The following is a 26,856-nucleotide window of genomic DNA, read 5'->3' as shown; positions in this document are numbered from 1 at the left end:
AAGCGTCTGACTTCGGCTCAGGTCATGATCTCATGGCTCATGAGTTCGAACACCTCATTGGGCTCTGTGCTGACAGCTCAGAGCCTGGAGCCTGCTTTGGATTCTGTGTCTCCCTCTCTCTCTGCCCCTCCTCTGCCCTCTCTCTCTCAAAAATAAATAAACATTAAAAAGCTTTTTTAAAAAAAGAAAGTGAGCTTTCTCTGGGTACAAGGAATATATTTTATCTCTCTATATATGTCTAGCTTCTAACAGAGATCCTGGTACAGAGTAAGCAATTGCTAAACACTTGTTGACTACATAAGTGAGTGTTATAAATATCATTATTTGTACTACATTCTTATTCCTTTGTCATATTTTGTTCAATTTCTAGAAAATCCTTTGTTACATTCTGGTTTTCACAAATTAAAAAAAATTCTGGCAAGTGCCATAATTTATTCAGAAGTTACTCTGCATTGAGATCGTTAGTGGGTTTGGTTTTCTTTGGGAAGTTGAATGCCTATAAAAGAAACTGTTACTGCCTGTGCTATGCTTCCATGGGTTTATGACATATCCCTCAGGTACAAAGGACCTCCTGCTCACCTGCTGCTTCTGGCCTTGGTAGTTTCCAGTTGTTGGGTAAGAAGCTTGGCAATGGCAGTGAAGCTGTTGCTCATGCGGAAGATATCTCTGCTCTGAGGGCCCAGGATGGAGGAGAAAGCATCAGTGATGCTCTTAATCTCCAGCAGGAGAATATGATGAAACGAATGTTCCATGTTGGCCAGCTGACTCACCAGGAATGGCAGGCAGCTCCTGGCTCTCTCCTGCCAAGAACAATGAAGACCAGTGTACGCTGTTGGGTATGCAAACTGGTGTAGCCACAATGGAAAACAGTATGGAGGTTCCTCAAGAAATGAAAAATATAACTATCATATGGCCAGCAATCCCACTTCTGGGTATTTATCCAAAGGAAACAAAATCATTATCCCAAAGAGATTTCTGTACTCCCATGTTTAGAGTAGCATTGTTCATAATAGCCAAGACATGGAAACCACCTATGTGTCCATAAAAGGATGAATGGATAAAGAAAATGAAGTATACATACACAATGGAATACTATTCATCCATAATCATGTCATAAAAAACAAGGAAGTTCTGCCATTTGCAACAACATGGATGAACATGAAGGGCATAATGCTGAGTGAAATAAGCCAGACAGAGAAAGACAAATCCCATGTGGTATCACCTATATGTGGGAACTAAAAAAAAAAAAAAAAAAAAAAGAAAAAAGAAAAAAGTTGAACTCATAGAAACAGGGACTGGAGTGGGTGGGAGAAATAGTGAGAGGTTGTTCAAAGGGTACAGACTTACTTTCAGCTATAAGTTGAATAAGGTCCGAGGATCTAACATATAACATGGTGACTGTAATTGATAATACTATATTGTATAATTGAAATTTGCCGAAAATAGAACTTAAATGTTCTCACCCCTTTCTCCAAAAAAGGTAAATATGTGTGGTGATGGATGCGTCAGTTAACTCAATGTGGGGGAAACATCTTCATGATGAATATGTATATCAAATAATCACATTGTACCTTTTAAATATCTTACAATTGTACTAGTCAAGTATACATCAAGTGAAGCTAAAGGGGAACAGAAGAACAGTGAAAAACAAAAACCTATATTTTAAAGGAAAATTACAGTCCCATGACCAGCAGATGACAATTCTATGGGGAGTTGAGAGAGCTAGCTAGAGCTAAATAATGTCTCATTCACAATGCCTCTGAACTGGCTTGAGATTTTAATTTTTTCCTTATTTTCAGGACAAACTTTTTTAAAATAAAACTTTTTTCCCCATTATTCTTTTCTTAAAAATACATGAATAATCGCATTTGCCTATCTCATCAGGTCAAAACCTCTCAACTACCAATAAAAATCTAGCCCTATCCATCTACTCTTCCCAACTTTGTGTCCTCCAGTCTCCATGTCTGTTACTCAGTAACTGCCTGCAAGGAAGAGGCTGGTCAATGGCACCCCTGATCCATCCTTCTATCAGACAATGCCAGGTATCACACCAGTGTGTAAGGTTTCCATCCTCTCCACAGGTTAGTCTCACTCATTTGTTCATTTTAAGCATCTTTCAACATGGTATGGATTCTAGGTTACTGGTCTAGTGAGCAGATTATATTATCTACGTTTAATCAAGTTAATGCTCTCAAGTAACTGAACTAGGTTCCTTCAGGGAAACGGAAGATGAAGGATCATATGAATTCAGGCATGGGTGAGTAACAAGTAAATATCTTCGCCGATAGGTCTCCTATATCTTCACATGAGCCGTGAGACACCATGATTTAATCCAACATAGCTGGAAGTTAGCCAAAAAAATTCAAAATCATCAAGGGAGTTGCTTGAACTGTACATTTATACCCAATATAAATAATGATATACAATAAATAAAGATAATTTAAAACATGACTTATTTCATCTTTAATTTCTCTTTAAAAGTCCAGTTTTAAAATGTATTTAAAAACTATTCATTATGTTAATATAGCAGAATATACATGTAATTATAAATAAATATATGCTGGAAGTTGATGTTCAATATCCTTTAGACTGATAGGTGTACAGGTCTAAATTACTTTTCTAGCTAGGCATTCCCTTTTACCCTTTGTTCTTGCACTTGAAACCTTAATTTCTTTCCAGATGTAACTTCTGTCCTATCTCCTCCATGCAGCCATTCCTAGTGACCTCTTCTGTCTGAATTTTCACTGCATTATAGACTTTTTAAAAATCTTGTTAGTACCTGATTACATTTGATCAATTGTGTATTCATGCTTTTATTCAATCACCAGATAGGTATTGCATGCCTAAAATATGCTTGCGCTAGATTCTAGATGACAAAGGTGAATAAGAGGTAGACTCTGCCTTTGAGAGACTTGCAATCCCTCCTTCCAATTATAATTCACTAATGGTTACATACCCGAGTCAGGTCTCCTAAAGGGGCTATTTCTCAACATCAATCATCAGCCTGGCACAGAACTGAGCCTGTAGAGTCTACACCCAGAGTATAAGTCTTGATTCACTAATTTAAGCAAATCTTGTATGCCAAAATATGACTTTACAAATAAAATATGTAGTTGCAAAGGAATTTTGTGCTTTACAAGAAATATTTATTATAGAACAGATTTAAGTAGTGAAGTTCCCTAGTCCTTACTACTTAACTTGATTTTCAAAGACTGCATGTACAACTGCAGTGGAACACATCTCTTGGGGATGTGGAGTACATCTGCCAATCAATCCCTTAATAATCATTTGTTAACAACCACTAAATCACAGTGCTCTGTCTGGGTGTGGGGGTAGAGGCTCATATTTCATGACCTGGACAGCTAACTGAAGAGACATTTATTCATTAAAGGATAAGAATATTAGATGACTAAAAAATAGAGACCATTGGAACAAGTTCCTAAAAGCCTATTTTATACTTTGGCTCATACAATTGCCAGGTTGCAGAATGACACTTAAATGCTCTTGAGTCAAATAGGTTTTTTGCAAAACATAGATGCTGTCATTCATGCAAGGTCTCCATATGTGAATTCACAGTATGCAATACATCAGAGGGACATTTTCCATTTCCTGTTTAGAGGCAAAAGCTGAGGGGTGCCTGGGTGGCTCAGTTGGTTAAGCATCTGACTTTTGATTTCAGCTAAGGTCATGATTTCATGGTTCATGGGATCAAGCCCTGTGTTGGGCTCCACACTGAGAGCACAGAACCTGCTTCAGATTCTATCTCTGCCTCGTCTCTCTAACCCCACACGCTCACATGGGGGCGTGCGTGCACTCTCTTTCTCTCAAAATAAAAATAAATGAATGAATGAATGAATGAATGAATGAATAAAGGCAAAAGTTTAATGTGGGGGTACTTACCACGTGCCAGGCTCTCTTTCAGAAGCTAGGAACACATTATTCAAGGAAAAGGATAAAAACCTCTGCCATCAACGAGTCAAGCAGACAATAAAAAAATACGTGTGTAAAATATGTAATGTATTGGATGAAGAAATATGCCTTACAGAAAAATGAAGCAAGACGGGGAGGTGCAGGGAGGGAAGTCAATGTTAAATAGTGTAGGGTCGTCAGATCTCACAGAAAAGGTGACATTTGGATTCAACTAGGTTTTAGAATCTAACCCAACATTCTCAATAGCCATAGTAAACAATGACAATAAAACTTGTCCTGCATGAAACAGGAAGGTAGGAAGATAGGAGAACACAGGAGATGGGTCACTTTACTACTGAGAACATAATTTCACATTTCAGGTGGCTTCCTCATTTTCAGAATCAGATTCTTCTTCAGCATTTTTTTTAAATCATGCTGCAAATTTCATTTGCTTATCCAAGTGTCCCTATAGTTTTATTAAGGATTTTTCTCACTATGAAAATTAGCAAGCACTTGCTTTAAAGCATGTGTCTTCCCAAAGGTGAAAGTGACTATGTGGGTATTTGCTGAAATCAACACAATTCTGGATGATCTTCTGGCAGCCAAATTGAGCTGAAGGGAAAATTAATCACAATGCAGGAACAAGAAAAATTATAACTGCTCTGGAACTAACATATGAAACCAAGCCAACCTCACATCGTTTGTTTTGAAACCTTGGAGGATGTTCATGTACCTTACAGGGGTAACAGATGTGATTTTGGACTAGAAAGTATGGTGTTAGGGTAAGAAGGGGGTGAGGAGATTCTGATTTCTTTCTGGGCTCCATGACATCTTGTCTCTAGGGAGCCAGTGACTTCATTTTTTCTGCTTTGTCTTTCTGCTGGCGGTAAGGTCAGCAGCACCTGTATGCCTTAATTGAAGGCCTGACCTCGTCCTTTCTGACAAATTATTTATTATAATAATACTAATAGCTGACCCACAGAGTATACTTCATCTAAGTGCAAAGCCTATTCTACACACTTTTTATGTGTTTATTCATGTAATCCTCCCATTAATATTCTGAAGTCAGTACTGTGATTACTGCCATTTTATAAGGAGGAAACTGAAGCACAAATACAAGACTAACTTGCTCAAGGTCACATATGCTTTCTCTGTCTCTAAAGCTGTGTCCTCACTGGCAATACCCTCTACCCCTCCCATCAAAAAACTCAAACCCACCCACACATATATTTTTCCAATTTTTGTTTCTGTATCTTGTTCATCATCAGTTGCATGGTCCTTTTCACTTCATTACTTTTTTTAATTTTCTTTAAAATTTTTTTTTAAACATTTATTCATTTTTGAGAGACAGAGAGAGACAGAGCCTGAGCAGGGGAGGCACAGAGAGAGGAAGACGAAGCAGTCTCCAGGCTCTGAGCTGTCAGCACCGAGCCTGATGTGGGGCTTGAACTGTGAGATACGACCTGAGCAGCTCAACCGAATGAGCCATCCAGGTGCCCCTCATTTCATTATTTTTGACTTAGCAACATAAACATTATAAGTACTCTGTGAATACAAAATAGAGCAGCAGGTCTCAAACTTTGTGGTCTTGGAACTTCTTTACTCTCAAAAATCATAGAAGACCCTAAAGACTTTTTGTTTATCTGAGTTATGTCTATTCATATTTGCCATTTATTGCCATATATATTGAGTTAAAACTGAGGAATTAAAAAAATGTCTGGTGACACTTTTGGTTGTCACAGCCAGGAAATGAGAAGAAAGGCTGGTAGAATGTCGTGGGTGGAGGCCAGAGATGCTGCCAAACATCCTGCAATGCACGGGACACCCCCCTACAACCAAGAATCATCTGGCTCAGCATGTCAATAGTGCCAAACCTAAGAAACCCAGAGTTAAGTGAAACCGGCTTTTTGTTTGTTCTGTTTCCCTGCAAGTGTATGGTGGTGAGGAACATAAAGTGCACTGTCTCAATTGGTGCTAAAGCATTAGCAGTTTACCCACCATTGCTTTTGTCCTTCCAGCACAAATGTCCACACAGTGAGAAACGTCAGTGATGTATGAGTGTTACTGTGAAAATAACTTTGACCTCACAGATCTCCTGAAAGGGGGTTTCGGGGACCCATGAACCCACTGAGAATTGATGTACTAGAATCAAAGATCAGCAAACTTTTTCTGTAAAGTATCTGATAGTAAATATTTTTGGATTTAGGGGTCATGCGATCTCTGTCATGGGAAAACAGCTACAGACAAGAAGTGAATGAATGGGGTATGGTTGGATTTGGCCCACAGGCAGTAATTTCTTGACCCCTGAACTAGATCATGTGCTGACAACATTGCCTTGGCCATACCATTCATTTGTATCAGTGTTATTCATTTTGTTTTTAAAGTTGCTACTACTCCTACCTCATAAAGCCCCTCTGCTGTTGTTCTTTGTCAGGATAACAGAATGCAACTCAGAAAGTGGCCAAAAATGAAAGTGTGTGTGCCTGTAATGATGATGATATTTTCCCTATATTAATAAGCATGTGCCTGCCAGGTATTCGGCATATGCTTCCTCACTTAATCCTCACAACAAATCTTGCAAAATGGGTATCAGGATAAGGATACTGATGATAAGAGGGCTAATCACTTGACCCAGCTTACACAGGTAGGAGAGTCATAATGGCAGAGCCAAGAGAGAATCAAGATCTGCCTGATTCCAGAGTTAGAACCTTTCTGCTTTGCCTGGACTAGAAAAGATGGTTTAGTACAGCCCTGCATGCTGTAACCTTTCCTCTCTTCCACCCACTACGGGCATTACCAATTGATTATAGTGTTTTCTTTGCTGAACCTGGAAGCTTCCTGAGACCTATTCTCAACACTGTCTTCCTTCACAGTGCTTCTCAGAGAAGCCCAGGTTGCACATTAGAATCATCCTTTTAAAACAATTCTAATGCACATTCTTCTTTAATTTCATTGTAATGGGGGGAGTCCAGGCACAGGACTTTTTTAAACCTCCCAAATAATTCTAAAGTGCAGCCAGGGTTGAGATTCACTAGTCTGTATAGAGTCACAAATTTCTGGAAAGTTGAGCATTTGCTGGTTTAGGAAATATGTATTAAATCCTAAAATCCACACTTTCTCTCCTTTATCCTTTATCAATGTACAAAAGACTAATGGAAAAGAATATATTCAGCTGCCTGAATGAAAATATTTTATTTCTTGGGCATCTGCTTTTTTATTGGGTCAAATCATTCTACTTCTTCACATCTCAACTCTGAAGTCTCCACACACCCAAAGAGATACAAGGGCCATAGAAATGTAAATCAAATGAACTTATTGTTAATGCTTTCTCAATGAAGCTTTGCCAGGGAGGCCTCAGGTTTTTCTCAGGAACCCTCAGAAGCATGAGTGGGGCCAGTGGTGCTTAATAGCTTGGCGTATATTTATTTTAGGAGTCTCTTTCCTAATGATGGTGGGGTTTCTAGCTGCAGAGCAAGAGTTGAAGGGTTTGTATGGACCTTACCCCCACCCCAATTCTTTGGCTTCAAGAAATTCTAGAGTAGGAGGCTAATTCTTTCCAGTTGGTCCTGGAATTTTCCCAGTTGTAGCACTTGAAAGTCCCTCATCTGGGGAAACCCCTCAATCAAGGGTAAATGGGTGAATTGAGACAGTTGGTCACCTTATTCTGCAGCCTGTGAGAAGGTGGGAAATTATTTCATCTCAGAGGATTCTACTCTTATTCACATTGTTGGTGATATAATGATATATCATTGTACATACCTGTGTGTGTGTGTGTATGTGTGTGTACACGCAGTCAATTATCATTATTCATGGTAGTTATATTCTATAAAGTCACTGGGAACACTGAATTAGCAAACACAGAAGCACTGTCTCTAGGGAAAATATAGGGTTAGCCTCTTGCAAGCTCTGGTCGTACATCTTCAACAACTGATGAGGACATAGCCTTGTTTTATGCATGTTAAAGACATCTTAATATATATTGTTAATTCATTTAAATTGAACTCACAGCCAACAGCACTGTAACTCATGCCTGGACAAAGCTTACTGTAACACATACATTTTCTCCATAAACCACATCGAAGCTATCTTGTACATAGGAACACCAGACAGCACTTTAGCACTATACTTGTGAGACACTTTAAACAGCAAATTGCCAACAAAAAAAAACACACAAAAATGAGTAAAATGTAGCACTAAATAGATTATGAAAAGAAAAGGCACCTGTTTATAGTATGAGAGCTGAAACAAGAAAACAAAACAGTACCTTGTTCAACCTCAACTGGGAACCTGTGAGTCAAGTGACCCAAATTTTTTGCTGCTCTGTGCATGTCTGTGAATGATCTCAGTAGCATCTAAAGTATTGATCTGGGGTTACAAACACATGTTATTGGTGGGTGAATTCACACATACAAAATCAATGAAGTTTATGGAAGAAAGGAATTAAGGAAGGGAGGGAGGGAGGGAGGAAGGAAGGAAGAAAGGAAGGAAGGAAAGAAGGAAGAAGGAAAGAAGACAGGAAGCAAGGAAGGATGGAATATGAGTTGGTAGGTCAGTAGAAGGATCTATTGATCTATTTCAAATCTTTCTGGATCTCCTACAAAAGGAAATATCTGCTTTTACCTTGGTTGGTCAGAGTTGAAAGACACTCTAAATTGTTAAGACATGACTTTTCATAAGCCATTGACATCATGTCCAGAGAAATGCAAGTTCACCTCTACTGAGGTCAGATGGAGTTTGGTCTCAAGCACATCTACCAGTTTGTCTTTCCTTCTATGTTCCATCATGGGACTTTAAAGTAATTGAAATTTTCTCTCAGTAACAAGTTACTACACATTCAAATCCATTTGAACTCTTGTTTTTCATCAAATATTAATTCTCCCCATTACAGATTATTTTGTATATGTGACCCAGCTTGGGTGTGCAGACTGAAGACTTGGGACAGCCATTTGCTTTTTTCTTACAACTCAGTTATGTATAGAAGAAGATGAAAATATGGGTAACATTGACATATTCTGAAATCCTTTTTTTCTTTCTTTCTTGGTTCTCCACATAAAAGGAAAAAAACATGTTAGAAAATGCCATTTAAAAAGGGGGATGCCTTTGGTCTGGGATACTGCATTATGGAGCCCTCTCTGCATGAGAATTGTAACTCATATTTGAGGAAAATTTTTAATCAATGGGAATCACTTTGGAGCAGGTAAAGTTCCACTTACTGATGGTATATGATTCTTTGTCCTATTATGCCAGAAGATTTTTGATATCTTCTATTCTGTTTTCTGTTCAGAATTTGAAGTAGTAACCCTTAAAATAAAATTCCAAATATTCTAGGGGCACCTGGATGGCTCAGTCAGTTAAGCCTCCAACTTCGGCTCAGGTCATGATCTCACAGTTTATGAGTTCAACCCCCACGTTGGGCTATGTGCTGACAGCTCAGAGCCTGGAGCCTGCTTAGGATTCTGTGTCTCCCTCTCTCTCTATCCCTCCCTTGCTCATGCTCTCTCTCTCTCTCTTTCTCTCTCTCTCTCTCTCTTTCTCTCAAAAATAAATAAACATTAAACATTTTTTTAATTCCAAATATTCTATTGACTGATGAGTTTGTAATCACCCTTTTTAGAAAATCCAAAATGACTGAGTCCAAGTTATAAGAGACTTGTTAGCACTGCTTTTCTGTTAGATTCAGCTGGTCTGAGCAATGTATTAAGTTTCTTCATTCCAGCTGCTGCTCAGACCCATCCTGGAGACTTATAGTTCCCTCTGAGATATCTACTAGCAACAACCTAAATTGTTCCACTGCCTAAAATCTCCTCTTGAAAAAAGGACTGGTTAAGTATTTGGCTTTCCAGAAGCTTTATTTCCTTCATGTAAAATAGAAATGACAATAAGAGACTAGAAAGGCAAATAAGAAGATTATTGGCTGTTCAAATTGTCAATAAATATGAAAGATTTCCTTTGGATAAATATTCACAGAGAAAATCTCACCCTCAGAGAACAGAAAGGTGACAGTACCATGTAAAGCCCTCACAGCTATTCCTCATTTGTCCAAGCAGGAGTGGATGGTACTGTGGTGGTCACAAAAGGGGGCTCAGAAGCTCCTTCCTGAGTCATGGCACTGTGATGGCCAGTCATGGAGCTTGGGCAGGTTACTTAACTCTCCATGGCTTAGTTTATAAAACAGGTTAATAAGAGCACCTGCCCCATCGAATGGCTGTGAAGATTCAGTTAAAAACAAAGCATTCAGAATAATGTCTGGCACATGGAATACTAAATTAATGTTAGCTATTATTACTTGAGTGTCAACAATTATAAATGCAGGGGTACCTGGGTGGCTCAGTTGGTTAAATATCCAACTTTCCATTTTCGCTCAGGTCACGATCTCACAGTTCCTGGGATAGAGCCCCACATCAGGCTCTGCACTTACAGCGTGGAGCCTGCTTGTGATTCTCTCTCTCCCACCCTCTACCCCTCCCCACTTCAAAATAAATAAATAAACTTAAAAATTTATAAATGCAAATGCAGGCATATTTGAATTATCACAAAAACAAAAACAAGCTGTCTCAGAAGCTATATACCCTTAATTTTCCCCAGTTAACATATTTTGTGAATCAAGAAGGTTTAGAAGTTCTAGAAAGGTCCAAAACCCCAATATCAGCTCAGTATATGGGCCAGTGTATTAGTAACATACCAAAAAAGTTTACCTAGAAGTGAAATATGTTCTACATTTTACTGAGAAAGTCTGTTTCCTTATTTATTTATTTATTTATTTATTTATTTATTTATTTATTTAAAGAGAGAGCGAGTGAGTAGGGGAGAGGGGCAGAGGAAGAAAGAGCAAATCTTAAGCAGGCTCCACGCTCTGTGGGGAGCCCAATGTGGGGCTCAATCCCATGCCCTGGAATCATGACCTGAGCTGAAATCAAGAGTCAGCCACTCAACTGACTGAGCCACCCAGGTACCCATTTCCCTTTTGAAAAATGTTACATGATTAAGTAAAACTACTACACAACTTAAGATTTTCTTAGTGACTTGAGCCAAGTTTTAGCTCATTATCTATAGTTATATAGATCTTTTTCTCTTTGCAATTATTCCCCAGTATTTTTCAATACTTTCCTGTGTCTGAAGTAAAAATATTTTACTATTTTAACATTTCCAAATCCACAAAATATTACTGCTCTTGAAGTAGCCAAGGCAGTGATGGTCAAGCTATCCAGTAATCTATAAATGCCAACCAAAATAACTGTACAACTAATACATTTTATTCTTTAAAAGTTATATTACCCAGACAAAGATATGCTCTTCTAGCCTTAAAAATTAGCATAAAAATATAAGCAAAATGCTTTCAGAGTAAGTAGGCATCAAGTGTTGTTAGTTTATAAGGATCAAAAGCTAAGATTCAATAAATTTTTTAACAGAACATTGAGAGGGCAAGCTGCTTGAAATCTTCTTTTGTAGAATCAAGTAGAGAACAAATAAACTAAAACATTGTTAATGACTCTGTTAAGCAGATAATCCTCCAATTTTGAGCTGATTTTTAATTTTTTTAATTTTTATTTTTTTTTAACATTTATTTATTTTTGAGACAGAGAGAGACAGAGCATGAATGGGGGAGGGTCAGAGAGAGAGAGGGAGACACAGAATCTGAAACAGGCTCCAAACTCTGAGCTGTCAGCACAGAGGCTGACGCAGGGCTCGAACTCACGGACCGCGAAATCATGACCTGAGCCAAAGTCGGCCGCTTAACCGACTGAGCCACCCAGGCGCCCCTGAGCTGATTTTTTAAATAGCATTCCAAAACTCACATTCCTCAATTCTTCCCTTTGTCCTCTGAACATGCCTCAATTTTTCTGTATATCAGCTTGGAGAAATTGAACATATTTTTGTTCCCATTAATAAATAAAAACTTATTGCAATGTAAATGTATTCACATATTCTAAATGATTATTTAATCCAATGTAAATGAAATAGTTCCCATCTTTCCCCTCTTATTTTGGTTCAGTTTGCGTTATTTCTGAACATACAGTTTCTGTGGGCACATGGGAGAGCAATAAATCATGCCTAGTAAAACAATACCATGTAGGCAAAACAATTTTAAAAAATAAGTCCCAGTAATAAAAGTCAAGAAACAGCTGATGAAAACAGATGTATCCTTTGTTTTGAATGAACCTCAAATTCTGTAACATGGCAAAAATTAAGGACCATTGGACTCAGTTCAACTGCATGCATTTGGCACAGAGTGCTAAAGTAAACCCCACCCTTGTTAAACAAAAAAAAAGGTATAATTTTTATATTTATAAACCAATTATAGCTTTTATTTAAACATGGGACTTAGTATGTCTTCCTCAAAAAGACATTTAAAATAGAAATCAGAGAATGTGAAAGACAGCTTACCTTTATGTCTTGCTTTTTGAGATAATAATGCAGCCAAATAAATTAATGGTTTTAGTATGATTGATTTTTTTAAAGGGCAGAAAACTGGACATGATCTGCTATCAAATAAATTTTTCCAATTTGCAGTTATTTTTCTTAAAACAGAATTCAGTGTGCCCACGTTTATATTTGAAAACTCAAATCGCTCTACATTTGTCCTGAGGGTTTATTTCTCAGCATCTTTTCTTTGCACTGACCCCCAAATACAGATGTTAAAGCTTGCAGAAGTCCTTCTAATTTGAGCTTCTAACGTAGTATTATTTTGAGGGTTGATAAAAGATTTAGAGGGTCTATAGTTTGGATTTACTTTCTAAAAACATGGGGGCTTGGGAACTTAGCCTCTTAAAGGTAAATCTTTTGTGTGGGCTCAAGGGACCCAGAATGAATTATACTAAGCCAGGATTTCTTCTTCCACCACACCATGGTCCCCTCATGCAAATGGCCTTTCATTGATTAGCCTGAACAATGGTTCCACTATTTCTTTCGCTTCAATTAAGCAAACATTTTTGAAAGACCACTGGGGCCTTTTGCATTGAAACATTTCTAGAGACCTCAAGAAGTGGCCCATCTTTAATTACACAATATCTGTTTAGCAAATGGAGGGTAATCACAAAATGATAGAAAAAGTAACCACAGACCTTCTGGCCCAATCATGGAAACATTTTGAAGAAAGATGCTTATTATGGGCCCAGAAAGAAAAAAGAAAAGGCAAGGCAAGGCAAGGCAAGGCAAGGAAAAGAGAAATAGTGGTTGAGCACTTTGCCAGGAAAAAAAAATGCTTTTTGCTCATTAGAAAAGGAAAAGTATGGTAAGATTTAACTCAGTTGAACTACACATCAGCTACAATTGAACTTTCCGTAATTTACTCATTACATTACATAATTTACTCATTATATAATTACATACAAGATGCCTATCTTTCTTTGCACCTACTTATTTTCATAAAAAATAGCCAGTAAGTTTTATTCATAGTAGCTGAGATTTAACTCTTGAGATACAGGTTAGACAGAAAATATCTGGGTAGTATTTCATTACTTACAGCAGAGAATAAAATGGAAAAATTCATTTTGCCACAGGGGAAACTTTGCCTGAGATTAGCTAGGAGAGTTTGAGGTAGTTTTTCTGGTACCCTGCTCCCCATTCTCGCAATGCTTCCCTTTTCAGTTATTGGATTTTGCCTTGGGTTAATGATGTTTGGTCTCATAGCAACTACATTTCCATTGTGAACTGCCTTAACTGCTTGCTGAGATAAACATATTTAACTTAATTCATTGAAACTTAACTGGCATAAACAAGCAAGTAAATAAAAATATGCAAACACATTGCAACGAAAGGGATGGGGTTTTGAAGTTATATCTGACCATGGTGTGCTCAAAAATTTGAAACGCACTAGCCTGAAGACAACTATTAATTCTCAAATTGTTTTCCACTTATTTGTGAGTTGACTTTTAGTAACAGTGACAAAAGAGTACAACAGCCTTTTAGGGTTTTTAGATGGGGTTGTGTTGAGATCCTGAATGGGCTCATAGTTTGTCTTGACCCATTCGGGCAGCTATAACAAAACACTACATACTGGGTGGCTTATAAACCACAAACATTTATTTCTCACAGTTCTGTAGGCTAGGACATCCAAGATCATAGTGCTGGTAGAGGTGGTGTTCGGTTCCATGGAGGAAGGGGACAAGGGAGCTTTCTTGGGCCTCTTTTGTAGGGGAACTAATTCCATTCATGAGGTCTCCATCCTCATGGCCTAATCACCTCCCAAAGGCTCCACTTCCTAACACCATCACCTTGGGGATTAGGTTTCCACATATGACTTGGTGAGGGGTGAGGTGGGCACATTCAGAGCATAGCATGGGTTAATTTTGTCATTTCTTAACAGAAGAACAGAAGAGTCACCTATGTCTGCTGTGTCTATTTTATCTACTGTACGGGATACTAAAATCCATGCATCTTGCCTTCAAGGTCATTCTCACTTTCTAAACTGAAGGAAGCTAGAATATTTCCTTTGGAAAATCTTTGTAACTTGTACTATTTCCTTTCATCACCCTCTTTTCCTGCTAGTTGAATCTGTACCTACCAGGCAGAAAGGAGAGAGCAAATTTGTAACCAAACAGTGCTTCAGGAATGTGGAGCTGTCATAGAGAAGGTGGGCTCTGGGAAGTGTTTTGAAAGAAGAAGGGGGCTTTTGAATGAGCTAAAATCATCACATCATCACGAAGAATGCCATCCGCCTCTGAAGGAAGTTTGCCCTCCAAAGCAGATGTCAATATAAGAAATAGCAGGAGAAAATGGAGAAACCAGTATCAGCTTAGCATAATTCTGGCCTTTCTAAAATCAACCATACTTAGTAAATAAGGATTTCAATGACATGAGATAGTTAGGAAAGTTTGTCTTTCACTTTTCTGAGTAAACTTCCAGATATTTGAAACTCTATGGGACCTACACAGCATTGAAGGTTGACCATTTCCGTTCACTTGTATTCTGGGAGAATTTATTTTCCAGTCGTCTCAAGTTTATAAGTCTTAAATAGCAACAACTATGTCTTTATCTACTTTAGATTTATTTATTACTTACCAAGAAATAAACTGATGTCAAGACACCCTTTTCAGTGTAATTTCTCATGTGTTATCTTCACATATTTATGTAGATAAGAAGGATCATTCTGGTTAACGCTAAGAACTATAACATGAACATTTCAGTGTGACAGTCTACAGCTGATCAGTCAGCTGTCAGATGTAATTTTCTTAGAGGCTTTAACTCAGATGATATGAACCAGTACCAAGTTCTTAACCGCTAGTTACTACAAAATAAATTAGGCTTAAATTTTTTTTGATAAGTAAATCTCTAGGGGATTCTATGGGAGATAAATCCTGCAGGGCCTGGGTCCTTGAGACCAGTGCCTCTTACATTTCAGGTACATGCAGAATACCTGGGGATCTTGTTAAGCTGTAGATTCTGATTCCCAGGTGATACTCAATGCTCCTAGTCTGGTGACCACACTTTGGCCACCACACAGGAAGCAGACTGACAGGTTCTGAAAAACAGTAGCCACCAGCCATGCCTGGAACCTAATGTCTATATATTTCCTGGCCCTCCTTAAACACAACGTGCCATGTCATCAGCTGCCATTCACTAGTACAAGACACTGATGCTTCCTCAAGTTCCAGTTTAAATGAATGAAAAGCAAATGCAACCAGAAGAAAATCAGATGTTAAGCTCGACATCACAGATATATACTCTCAAGTGTTCAGAGCAGAGGAGAGCACAATGGCCTGGGGAGGTATGTAAAGGCCTTCTCCTTGGCTTGGGATCCCTGAGATGACTGAAGGGCCAATCAACTACTTGGAAACTGCGGGAGACCAGCAGGGGAGTAGAAGAGAAGTAGTTCAGAAAGGGTACCTAGGAATTCTGGGGAAGGCAGATCTCATTTGAGGCACATACCTCAACCCTTACCATTGGTTGAGGGCTGTTGATTCTTCACACATCTATCCTGTCAGACATATTATCACAGTGGCTTGTGAAGGTGAGGAAAGCCATAGGCAAAGAAATGCAGATGCTGGTAGTTAAAGTAGCCAGTTTAAACTGAAGTGATTCAATCTGTGGGGGATACAGGAGGGGTGAGGACTACTGGCCGCCTTCTTAAAAGAGCAGCAGGAGCACTGGGTGTTGTATGGAAACCAATTTGACAATAAATTTCATTAAAAAAAAAAAGGCAGCAGGATTTGAGCTAGAATTAGCCACTGCTTCATCCTCTCAATCTCCCCGCTGCCAAGGCTCAGTTGTCCTGGTGAATCCAGGATTCAATCACTTCTTAAGTTCAGGAACTAAAGAGGCGGTCATGGAGTGGGTGCTTTCCACTTCCCTGGGGCAAATATGCTCACCAACTTCCTCACAGATATCGTTGTAAAAAAGTCAAAAGGTCCCTCTCGGAAGAAAGGAGATCAGATCTGTGGGCACCAGGGTGATCATTCTTGGGGTTCAGTCCTAAGGGGAGACTGGTCAGGCAGAGGTACCTTCTAGGTGCCGCTACCGCATCATAAGGTTTGTCAAGCTGCCTGGCTCACAGAGGAACTGAGGGATCTTTGTGGATTTGGTCAGTTGGCCTAAATTACAGTTGATAATTACAAGACATTGTTGAAAATTGTTGCAACATGTAACTTTTGTAACCATTATTTACTACTCTATGTTTGCAACTATTTGTGGGGACTGTTTGTCCTTTTACCAGGCTCTTTAGTTTCTTGGGAACTCTGAGGTACACGGTATTCATTTACTAGTCCACAATAGGAAGGGAAACAAAATACTGTTCCAAGGTCATCTGGGCACCAGTGATGAATAACTTTGGAGAGAGAAGGTAGAAGACAGGAACTATCTGCTAATCAATGAGGAGTTTTCATAATCTAACCCCAGTCTACGGACCAGTCTCATCCTTCCCCCTCTCTTCGACTATTCATTCAATGCTCCAGGCACTTGAAGTTCTCCAAGGTTTCCAAAAGACTCCTGGTCTTTTCCCAGCTGCTTGCTATTACACATGTCATGTCCTCCCATAGACAGCTACCTCTTCCTCCCATGATATGACCCTACCATTCGACAAACCAAGCTTCGATAATAACACTCTCCCAAACTCGCTCGTGCAGGGAGGGTTAGTAGTAGTAACACACACCAAGTTAAATTCAAATAATCTGTACATCTCCCTTGGCCCACGTTCGCTGAGAGCTCCTGTAGGGCAGGGACCACATTTTTCTTTTCTCTGTGTCACCATCATCAGCACTGGGGCTTGCACCCAGAAAGAATCAGCAGCTCAACCCAAATCATGAAGGGAGGGAGGGTGTAGAATATCATATTATTTGAAAGTTTATTTTATATATACTCAAAGGTTTTTTGTTTGTTTGTTTTCCTTACACTCTGGTAGAGGTTTATGATTGATATTATTTACAATTAGCATGTAACCTTTTCACAATATAAAAAACAATAAAGCTATTTGCATTTTAACGGATGGGGTGGGGCTTCCCCAGTTGATGACAATTCTGTGGGATTAAGCAGCAGCTGGCTGGCACCAACCAAGGCTTAAGAAAATGAGTCCCCGAAGTCGCTGAGCCTACCAAATTTTTAACTAAATTCTCTGTCTTTGGGGAAAGTGTAGTTTTAAGTAGAAGTTTCCTCCTCTCACAGAATGGCCCCAGATCCTTCAGTCTTGATTTGCAAGTTAAAGGAGCAAATCATCCATCCAGCTCCTTTTTCCCAGGATGTTTTTCCACAGTCAGGATGAGGACAGTAATGTGGCTGTCAGTTGCCTTTGTCATTCTTTTCCTTTTCCTCCTGAAAGTGTTTTTGTAGAAGGCCGGCCGGATGTCACAGAAATGCGACCTGGGCAAGATGTGTGTCGCTTCTTTACTTGAAAAGTATCCGTGACTCTGAGCCCAGAGAGGATGTAATAAACACACCCAGGTGCTTGGCCAGCGGATTCCAGCCAGTTAGAAAAACAAGGCAGAAGACACAGGATTTAACACCCACCATGGCAGCGGCTGGACTGGGAGGGCATGCCATTTGATTCTTCACAGGTGCAGAGTGTTGGTCTCTAGCTAAGGAAAACAACCGGGCATAGCATCCTTCCGTGTGCCAAATCACTTATAAAGAGCATTTTAGAGCATGCTGTCTCTGTTTCCACTACACAGGTCTGCTGCCTCATGGGTCTGGCATTGGGAATAAAACATAGCTATGGAGCGTGTGCTTCTCCGTACTAGTGTGTGCCTTCAAATGAGACTGGGTCCCAATGAGGATTCAACTATTCAACTAAATTTGTTTCAGTTTGTTTACTTGAGCCTTAAGTAAATAGAACACATGAATCCGATTTTGCTTCTCAAAAAAAAAAAAAATCTAAGTCATTCCTAATGGAGTCTCTTTTCCATGTTGAACCATGTTAGGAAAGAGCTATAATAACTGCAGTACCCAACCCAGTGGGCCGAGGCCACCTGCATGGCTGACAGTCTAATGAGTCAAGAAAATGATGGAAAAAATAAAATATTTTAGCACTGAACTTCTATTTCAGTTCTCCACAGACAAAAAAGTCAGTCTGGCCTGGGTTTAATTTAAACCACTTCATATTTAGTTAATAAGAGCTTTTTAAAAAAAAATGCTGCAAAATTATTTTAGCTGTTTTTATAGGTGAGGAGCTGAGGACAACCCACCCTTTATGGAAAGCCATGCACTTCCAGTGCCCCCAAGAATACAAGGAAGGCCTATTTTAAGTTATAAAGTTTTTTTTACAAAATGTGGTTTTATTATTGTTTTTGTTACTCTTATTCCCCTCAGGAATAATTGTCTGCAAAATAAATATAAAGCAGATATGCATTCCACTCAGAAAAAAAAAATCAACATATACCAGTTATTCTCTAAAAAAGAAGAAAAGCTATAGTCAATTCTGCTTTGCATCTGTAATGACACGTGCCCTTATCTATGGTAGCTCATTCCATTCTGACCTGTCCTTGTTTTGACTTGTCCCATGCATACCCATCCAGTCAGCCCCTTTCTTTGGAGAAGCAGGGAAGAGGCAAGCCACTTCCCTGGTGGCTGTCTTCCCTAATTTCAGTCTGTTAGGCTTAAGCTTCAGTCTATATCCAAATAAGTGCAACGAGAAAGGTTTGGGCAACACTGAGGAAGTAATAAATTAATTAAATTGCTCGTACTTATTTACTGTTTACCATTAGCCAGACACTGTTCCACATGTTATAATTCATCAAATCCTCATGACAAGCCAATGTGGTGAATAATATTGCTATTTCCATTTTACACATGAGGAAACTGAGTCCAGAGAGGTGATACAACTTTCTGCTAGTTGAAACATATCAAGCACTTACTCTACTCCAGACACTGTGCTAAAGGCTTTATACGAATGATCTGGGTGTATGTTTGTGGATGGTCTCTTTTTAATTTTGTTTTAATTTCAGTGTAATTAACAGAGAGTATTAGATTAGTTTCAGGTGTGCAATATAGTGATTCAACAATTCTATATATTACTCAGTGCTCATCATGATGAGTGTCCTTTTAATCCCCAATGTGGTTATGTGTTAGCAGCAATGCTTCACACTGATTCTGTCATTTCATCTTTACAATAACGCTGTGAGTTAAGTACAGTTATTTCTCCCATTTTATAGATAGGGAGATGGATATAAAGAGTACAAAAAAATAAAATAAAGATCTCTGGAAGTAAAAAAAATTTATACATTAAAAAAGTTCAGAAACAGATCCAATAAAACTATCTAGGGAGATATAGTATAGTCACATGAAATTCAAAGTTTTTAGAAGAAAACGCTATTGCTTTAAATACGGATATAACCTAAAGCTTTATGTAGAAAGGAAAAAAAAAAACTAGTGAAATTGTGAGAAATTATTCCTCTAACAGTTACATGTTTTGAGATTTGTAATGCTCAATATCTAATAAGTGCATGTTGGGGTATATGTTGTGCTTTACATATTTTTAAGATTCAATGATCCCAGCTATAGAAATTTCTGAAATAAATTGCAAAAGTAAAGGTCTCTTTAATTTTTGAAATGTGATTAGGTTACAGGGAATCAAGAAATACTTTAGTTTAGTGAGTATACATGAACTAACATGGAGAGAAAATAAACACTCTCGCCCCAAATTTCTCATCTTAAGAGGGTTCATTGGATTGTTTGTTTATTTATTTTTAGACAGAAAAGTTTTTATATTTTTAATTTTATTTTTAAATCTTAATTCCAGTAATGTGCAGTGTTATATTAGTTTCAGGTGTACAATATAGTGATTCAACAATTCCATATATTAGTGCTCATCAAGATAGCTTCACTTCACTTATTTCACCCATCCCCCACCTGCCTCCCCTCTGGTAACCATCAGTTTGCTCTCTCTAGTTAAGAGTCTCTTTCTTGGTTTGTCTCCTTTTTCCTTTGTTCATTGGTTTGTTTCTTAAATCTGCCATATAAGTGAAATCATATGGTATTTTTTTTTCTCTAATTTCACTTAGTATGACACTCTCTAGATAGCAAGATTTCCTTTGTTTTTATGGCTGAGTAATAGTCACAGCAATATATATATCTTCTCTATCCACTCATCTAGGAATGGACACTTCCATAATTTGGCTATTGTAAATAGCGCTGCAATAAGCACAGGGCTGCACATATCTTTTTGAATCTATGTTTTCATATTCTTTGGGTAAATACCAAGTAGTAGAATTACTGGATCATATGGTAGGTCTATTTTTAATTTTTTCAGGAACCTCCAAACTGTTTTCCACAGTGGCAGCACCAGTTTGCATTTCCACCCATAGTACTTAAGGATTTTTTTCCTCCGTATCGTTGCCAACACTTGTTGTTTCTTTGGTTATTGATTTTAGTCATTCTGACATGTGTTAGGTAATATCTCACTGTGGTTTTGATTTGCATTTCCCTGATAATGAGTTCATGTGTCTGTTGGTCATCAGGCTGTTTTCTTTGGAGAAATGTCTGTCCATGTTTTCTGGCATTTTAAAATTGGGTTGTTTATGTTTTTGGTGTTGACTTGTATAAGTTGTTTACATATTTTGTATAATAGCCTTTTATCAAATATGTCATTTGCAAATATCTTCTCCCATTTCATAGGTTGCCTTTTAGTTTTCTTTTAATGTTTGTTTGTTTGTTTATTTATTTTTGAGAGACAGACAGACAGACAGACAGAGAGTGTATGTGCACCTGAGTAGGGGAGGAGCAGAGAGAGAATTTCAGTCTCCACACTGTCAGTGCAGAGCCCAATGCAGGGCTTGATTCCACAAACTGTTGAGATCGTGACCTGAGCCAAAATCAAGAGTCAGACACCTAACTGAGCTACCCAGGTGCCCCACCTTTTAGTTTTGGTCATGTTTTCCTTTGCTGAAAAGAAGCTTTTTATTTTGATGTTGTCCCAATAGTTTATGTTTGCTTTTGTTTCCCTTGCCTCAGGAGACATCTGTGGAAAAATATTGCTACTGCCAATGTCAAAGAAATTACTGCCTGTGATCTCTTCTAGGTTTTTATGATTTCAGTTCTCACATTTAGGTCCTTAATACATTTTAAATTTATTTTTCTGTATTATGTGAGAAAGTGGTCCAGCTACATTCTTTTGCATGTAGCTGTCCAGTTTTCCCAACACCATTTGTTGAAGGGACCGTCTCTTTCTCATCGACTGTTCTTGCCTCCTTTGCCAAAGATTAACTGACCATATAAATGTAGGTTTCTATCTGGGTTCTGTATTCTGTTCTATTGGTTTTTGTATCCATTTTTGTGCCAGTACCATACTGTTTTGATTACAGCATCTTTGTACTATATCTTGAAATTTGGGATTGTACAGACTTTAGCCTCTACTACAAAGCTGTCATCATCAAGACAGCATGGTATTGGCACCAAAACAGACACATAGACCAATGGAATAGAATAGAAACCCCAGAACTAGACCCACAAACGTATGGCCAACTCATCTTTGACAAAGCAGGAAAGAACATCCAATGAAAAAAAGACAGCCTCTTTAACAAATGGTGCTGGGAGAACTGGACAGCAACATGCAGAAGGTTGAAACTAGACCACTTTCTCACACCATTCACAAAAATAAACTCAAAATGGATAAAGGACCTAAATGTGAGACAGGAAACCATCAAAACCTTAGAGGAGAAAGCAGGAAAAGACCTCTCTGACCTCAGCCGTAGCAATCTCTTACTCGACACATCCCCAAAGGCAAGGGAATTAAAAGCAAAAGTGAATTACTGGGACCTTATGAAGATAAAAAGCTTCTGCACAGCAAAGGAAACAACCAACAAAACTAAAAGGCAACCAACGGAATGGGAAAAGATATTCGCAAATGACATATCGGACAAAGGGCTAGTATCCAAAATCTATAAAGAGCTCACCAAACTCCACACCCAAAAAACAAATAACCCAGTGAAGAAATGGGCAGAAAACATGAATAGACACTTCTCTAAAGAAGACATCCGGATGGCCAACAGGCACATGAAAAGATGTTCAGCGTCGCTCCTTATCAGGGAAATACAAATCAAAACCACACTCAGGTATCACCTCACGCCAGTCAGAGTGGCCAAAATGAACAAATCAGGAGACTATAGATGCTGGAGAGGATGTGGAGAAACGGGAACCCTCTTGCACTGTTGGTGGGAATGCAAATTGGTGCAGCCGCTCTGGAAAGCAGTGTGGAGGTTCCTCAGAAAATTAAAAATAGACCTACCCTATGACCCAGCAATAGCACTGCTAGGAATTTATCCAAGGGATACAGGAGCACTGATGCATAGGGGCACTTGTACACCAATGTTCATAGCAGCACTCTCAACAATAGCCAAATTATGGAAAGAGCCTAAATGTCCATCAACTGATGAATGGATAAAGAAATTGTGGTTTATATACACAATGGAATATTACGTGGCAATGAGAAAAAATGAAATATGGCCTTTTGTAGCAACGTGGATGGAACTGGAGAGTGTGATGCTAAGTGAAATAAGCCATACAGAGAAAGACAGATACCATATGGTTTCACTCTTATGTGGATCCTGAGAAACTTAACAGGAACCCATGGGGGAGGGGAAGGAAAAAAAAAAAGAGGTTAGAATGGGAGAGAGCCAAAGCATAAGAGACTGTTAAAAACTGAGAACAAACTGAGGGTTGATGGGGGGTGGGAGGGAGGAGAGGGTGGGTGATGGGTATTGAGGAGGGCACCTTTTGGGACGAGCACTGGGTGTTGTATGGAAACCAATTTGTCAATAAATTTCAGAAAAATAAATAAATAAATAAATAAATAAATGAACTTAAAAAAATATTGCTGAAAGCAGAAAAGACCAACAACAACAACAAAAAAGAAATTTGGGATTGTGATACCTCCAGTTTTGTTCTTCTTTTTCAAGATTGCTTTGGTTATTCGGGGTCTCCTGTGGTTCCATACCAATTTTAGGATTATTTGTTCTAGTTCTGTGGAAAATGCTATTGGTATTTTCATAGGGATGGCATTAAATCTGTAGATTGCTTTGGGTAGCATGGTCTTTTTAACAATATTTGCTCTTCCAATCCATTAGTATGGAGCATCTTTCCATTTGTTTGTCTTGTCTTCATTTTCTTTAATCAGTGTTTCATATTTTTCAGAGAACACGTCTTTCACCCCCTTGGTTAAGCTTATTCCTAGGTATTTTATTATTTTTCATGCAACTGTAAATGGGATTGTTTTCATAGTTTCTCTTTCTACTGCTTCATTATTAATATATAGAAATGCACCAGATTTATGCACATTGATTTTATATCCTATGACTTTATTGAATTCACTTATCAGTTTCTAGTAGTTTTTTTGCTGGAGTCATTATAGTTTCTTTGTGCATAGTATCATGTAATGTGCAAAAGAAAAAGGTTTACTTCTTTTTTTAGCAAAGTGAATGTCTTTGATTTCTTTTTCTTGTCGATTGCTGTGGTTAGGACTTCCAGTACTTTGTTGAATAAAGATGGTGACAGTGGACCATCCCTGTCTTGTTCCTTATCTTAGGGGAAAAGCTCTCAGTGTTTTACCATTGAGTATGACATTTGCTATGGGTTTTTCATATATGGTCTTTATTATAGTGAGGTATGCTCCCTCTAAACCTATTTCGTTGAGGGGCACCTGGGTGGTTCAGTCGGTTAAGCTTCCCACTTTGGCTCAGGTCATGATCTTGCAGTTCATGAGTTTCAGACCCACGTCAGGCTCTATGCTGACAGCTCAGAGCCTGGAGCCTGCTTCAGATTCTGTGTCTCCCTCCCCCTCTCATGCTCTGTCTCTCTCTCTCTTCCTCTCTCAAAAATAAACATAAAAAATTAAAATATTAAACCTACTTTGTTGAGAGTTTTTATCATAAATGGTTGTTGTCCTTTGTCAAATGTTTTTTCTACATCCATTGAAATGGTCATATAGTTTTTATTCTTTCTCTTGATGATGTATCACTTTAACTGAGTTGTGTACATTGAACTGCCATTGCATCCCAGAAATAAATCCCACTTGATGTTGGTACATAATTTTTTAAATGTATCTTTGGATTCAGTTTGCCTTATGTTGTTGAGGAATTTTGCATCTTTATTCATCAGAGATATTGGCCTATTTTTTCTTTTTTTGAGTGTCTTTATCTGGTTTTGGCATCAGGGTAATGCTGGCCTCATAGAATGAATTTGGAAGCTTTTGTTACTCTTCTATTGTTTTTGTTCGTTTTTGTTTTTTTTTTGTTTTTGTTTTTGTTTTGCAATAGTTTGGAATAGAAGAATACGTATCAACTCTTCTTTAAATGTTTGCTGGCATTCATCTTTGGAGTCATTTGATCATGGACTCTTGTTTTTTGGGACTGTTTTGCTTACTGATTCAATTTCATTGCTGATAATCAGTTCACATTTTCTAATTCTTCCAATTCAGTGTTGGGAGGCTATATGCTTCTAGGAATTTATCCATTTCTTCTAGGATGCCCATTTTTTGGCATATAATTTTTCATAACATTCTCTTACAATCCTCTTTATTTCTTTGGTGTCAGTTATTTCTCCTCTTTCACTTCTGATTTTATTTATTTGAGACTTCTCTTTTCTGTTTTGATGAATCTAGCTAAAAGTTTATCAATTTTTTATTTAAAAAATTTTTTTAATGTTTATTTATTATTGAGAGACAGAGAGACATAGAGCATGAGCAGAGGAGGGGTAGAGAGAGGGGGAGACATAGAATCTGAAGTAGGCTCCAGGCTCTGAGCTGTCAGCACAGAGCCTGACGCGGGGCTCAAACTCACAAACTGTGAGATCGTGACCTGAGCTGAAGTCAGTCGCTTAACCAACTGAGCCACCCAGGTGCCCCAATTTTTTTATCTTTAAAAAAAACCAGCTCCTGGTTTCATTGATCTGTTCTATTGTTTTTTTTTTTTTTTTTTTTTTTTTTTTTAGTTTCTGTTTCATTTACTTCTGTTCTAATCTTCATTATTTCCTTCCTTCTAACGGCTTTGGGTTTTGTTTGTTGTTCTTTTGTTTGTTGTCCTTAGGTGTAAGCTTAGGTTATTCATTTGAGATCTTTTTTTCTTGCTTCTTCAAGTAGCCTTGTATTGCTATAAACTTCCCTCCTAGAACGGCTTCTGCTATATCCCAAAGATCTTGGACTGTTATATTTTCATTTTTTTATTTGTTTCCATGTATTTAGTTGGTTTGTTTGTCTTTGTTTGTTTTTTGCCTCCATGTTTTTTTTTTTTTTTAATTTCCTCTTTGATTTCTTGGTTGACCAACTCATTGTTTAGGAGCATGTTATTTAACCTCCACATGTTTGTATCCTTTATTGATTTTTTTCTTGTGTTTTATAATGTTGTGGTCAGAAAAGATGAATGGTATGACTTCAATCTTTGTGAATTTGTTGAGACTTGTTTTGTGGCCTAATATATGGTCTATTCTGTAGAATGTTCCCTGTGCACTTGAAAAGAATGTGTACTCTGTTTTAAGATGGAATGTTCTGAATATATCTGTTATATCCATCTGGTCCAATGTGTCCTTCAAAACCACTGTTTTGGTTTTTTTTGTTGTTGTTGATTTGCTGTTTGGATGTTCTGTCCATTGATGTTTGGGGGGCTAAAGTCCCCTATTATTATTGTATTACTATTAATGACATCTTTAACCTTTGTTATTAACACTTTGTGTATTTGAATGCTTCCATATTGAGTGCATAAATTTTAACAGTTGTTATATCTTCTTGTTGGATTGTTCCCTTTATTTTTGATTTTATTTGATTTTATTTTTTTTTTTAATTATTTTATTTTTTTTCAACGTTTATTTATTTTTGGGACAGAGAGAGACAGAGCATGAACGGGGGAGGGGCAGAGAGAGAGGGAGACACAGAATCGGAAACAGGCTCCAGGCTCTGAGCCATCAGCCCAGAGCCCGACGCGGGGCTCGAACTCACGGACCGCGAGATCGTGACCCGGCTGAAGTCGGACGCTTAACCGACTGCGCCACCCAGGCGCCCCTGATTTTATTTTTTTATTTGAGAGAGAGAGAGAGAGAGAGAGAGAGAGAGAGAGAGAGAGTGCCCGCAGGGGAGATGGGCAGAGGAAGAGGCAGAGAAACTTAAGCAGGCTCCACACTCAGTGCAGAGCCTGACATGGGGCTTGATCCCATGATCTTGAGATCATGACCTGAGCTGAAATCAAGAGTTGGATACTCAACCAACTGAGTCACCCAGGCACCCAGATTGTTCCCTATATGATTATGTGGTGGCCTTCTTTGTCTCTTGTTACAGTGTTTGTTTTAAAGTCTACTTTGTATGATAATATGTATTGCTACTCTGGGTTTCTTTTCACTTCCATTTGCATGATTAATAGTTCTTTTTTTCTCCTCACTTTCAATCTGCAAGTGTCTTTAGGTCTGAACTTAGTATCTTGTAGGCAGCATATGGATAGGTCTTACTTTTTGTATCCATTCTGTCACCCTATGTCTTTTTATTGGGGCAGTTAGTCAATTTACATTCAAAGTCATTATTGATAGGTATGTGCCTATTGCCAT

General features: G+C 38.2%; 1 protein-coding gene across 2 annotated transcripts in view; it reads right to left on the bottom strand.

Moving 5' to 3' along the window:
* The window catches only part of VEPH1 (ventricular zone expressed PH domain containing 1), a 249,409-nt gene that overhangs the window by 135,803 nt on the left and 86,750 nt on the right, over window positions 1-26,856 (bottom strand). For both annotated transcript variants that reach the window (XM_043595043.1, XM_043595042.1), the window contains exon 7: window positions 580-800. In XM_043595043.1, the coding sequence (XP_043450978.1) occupies window positions 580-800 (221 nt within the window). The remainder of the gene's footprint in view (window positions 1-579; window positions 801-26,856) is intronic.

Source organism: Prionailurus bengalensis, chromosome C2, assembly GCF_016509475.1.
Source record: "Prionailurus bengalensis isolate Pbe53 chromosome C2, Fcat_Pben_1.1_paternal_pri, whole genome shotgun sequence".
NCBI lineage: Eukaryota > Metazoa > Chordata > Mammalia > Carnivora > Felidae > Prionailurus > Prionailurus bengalensis.
Note: the sequence above shows the minus strand (reverse complement) of the source record. Positions and strands in the feature narration are given on the sequence as shown.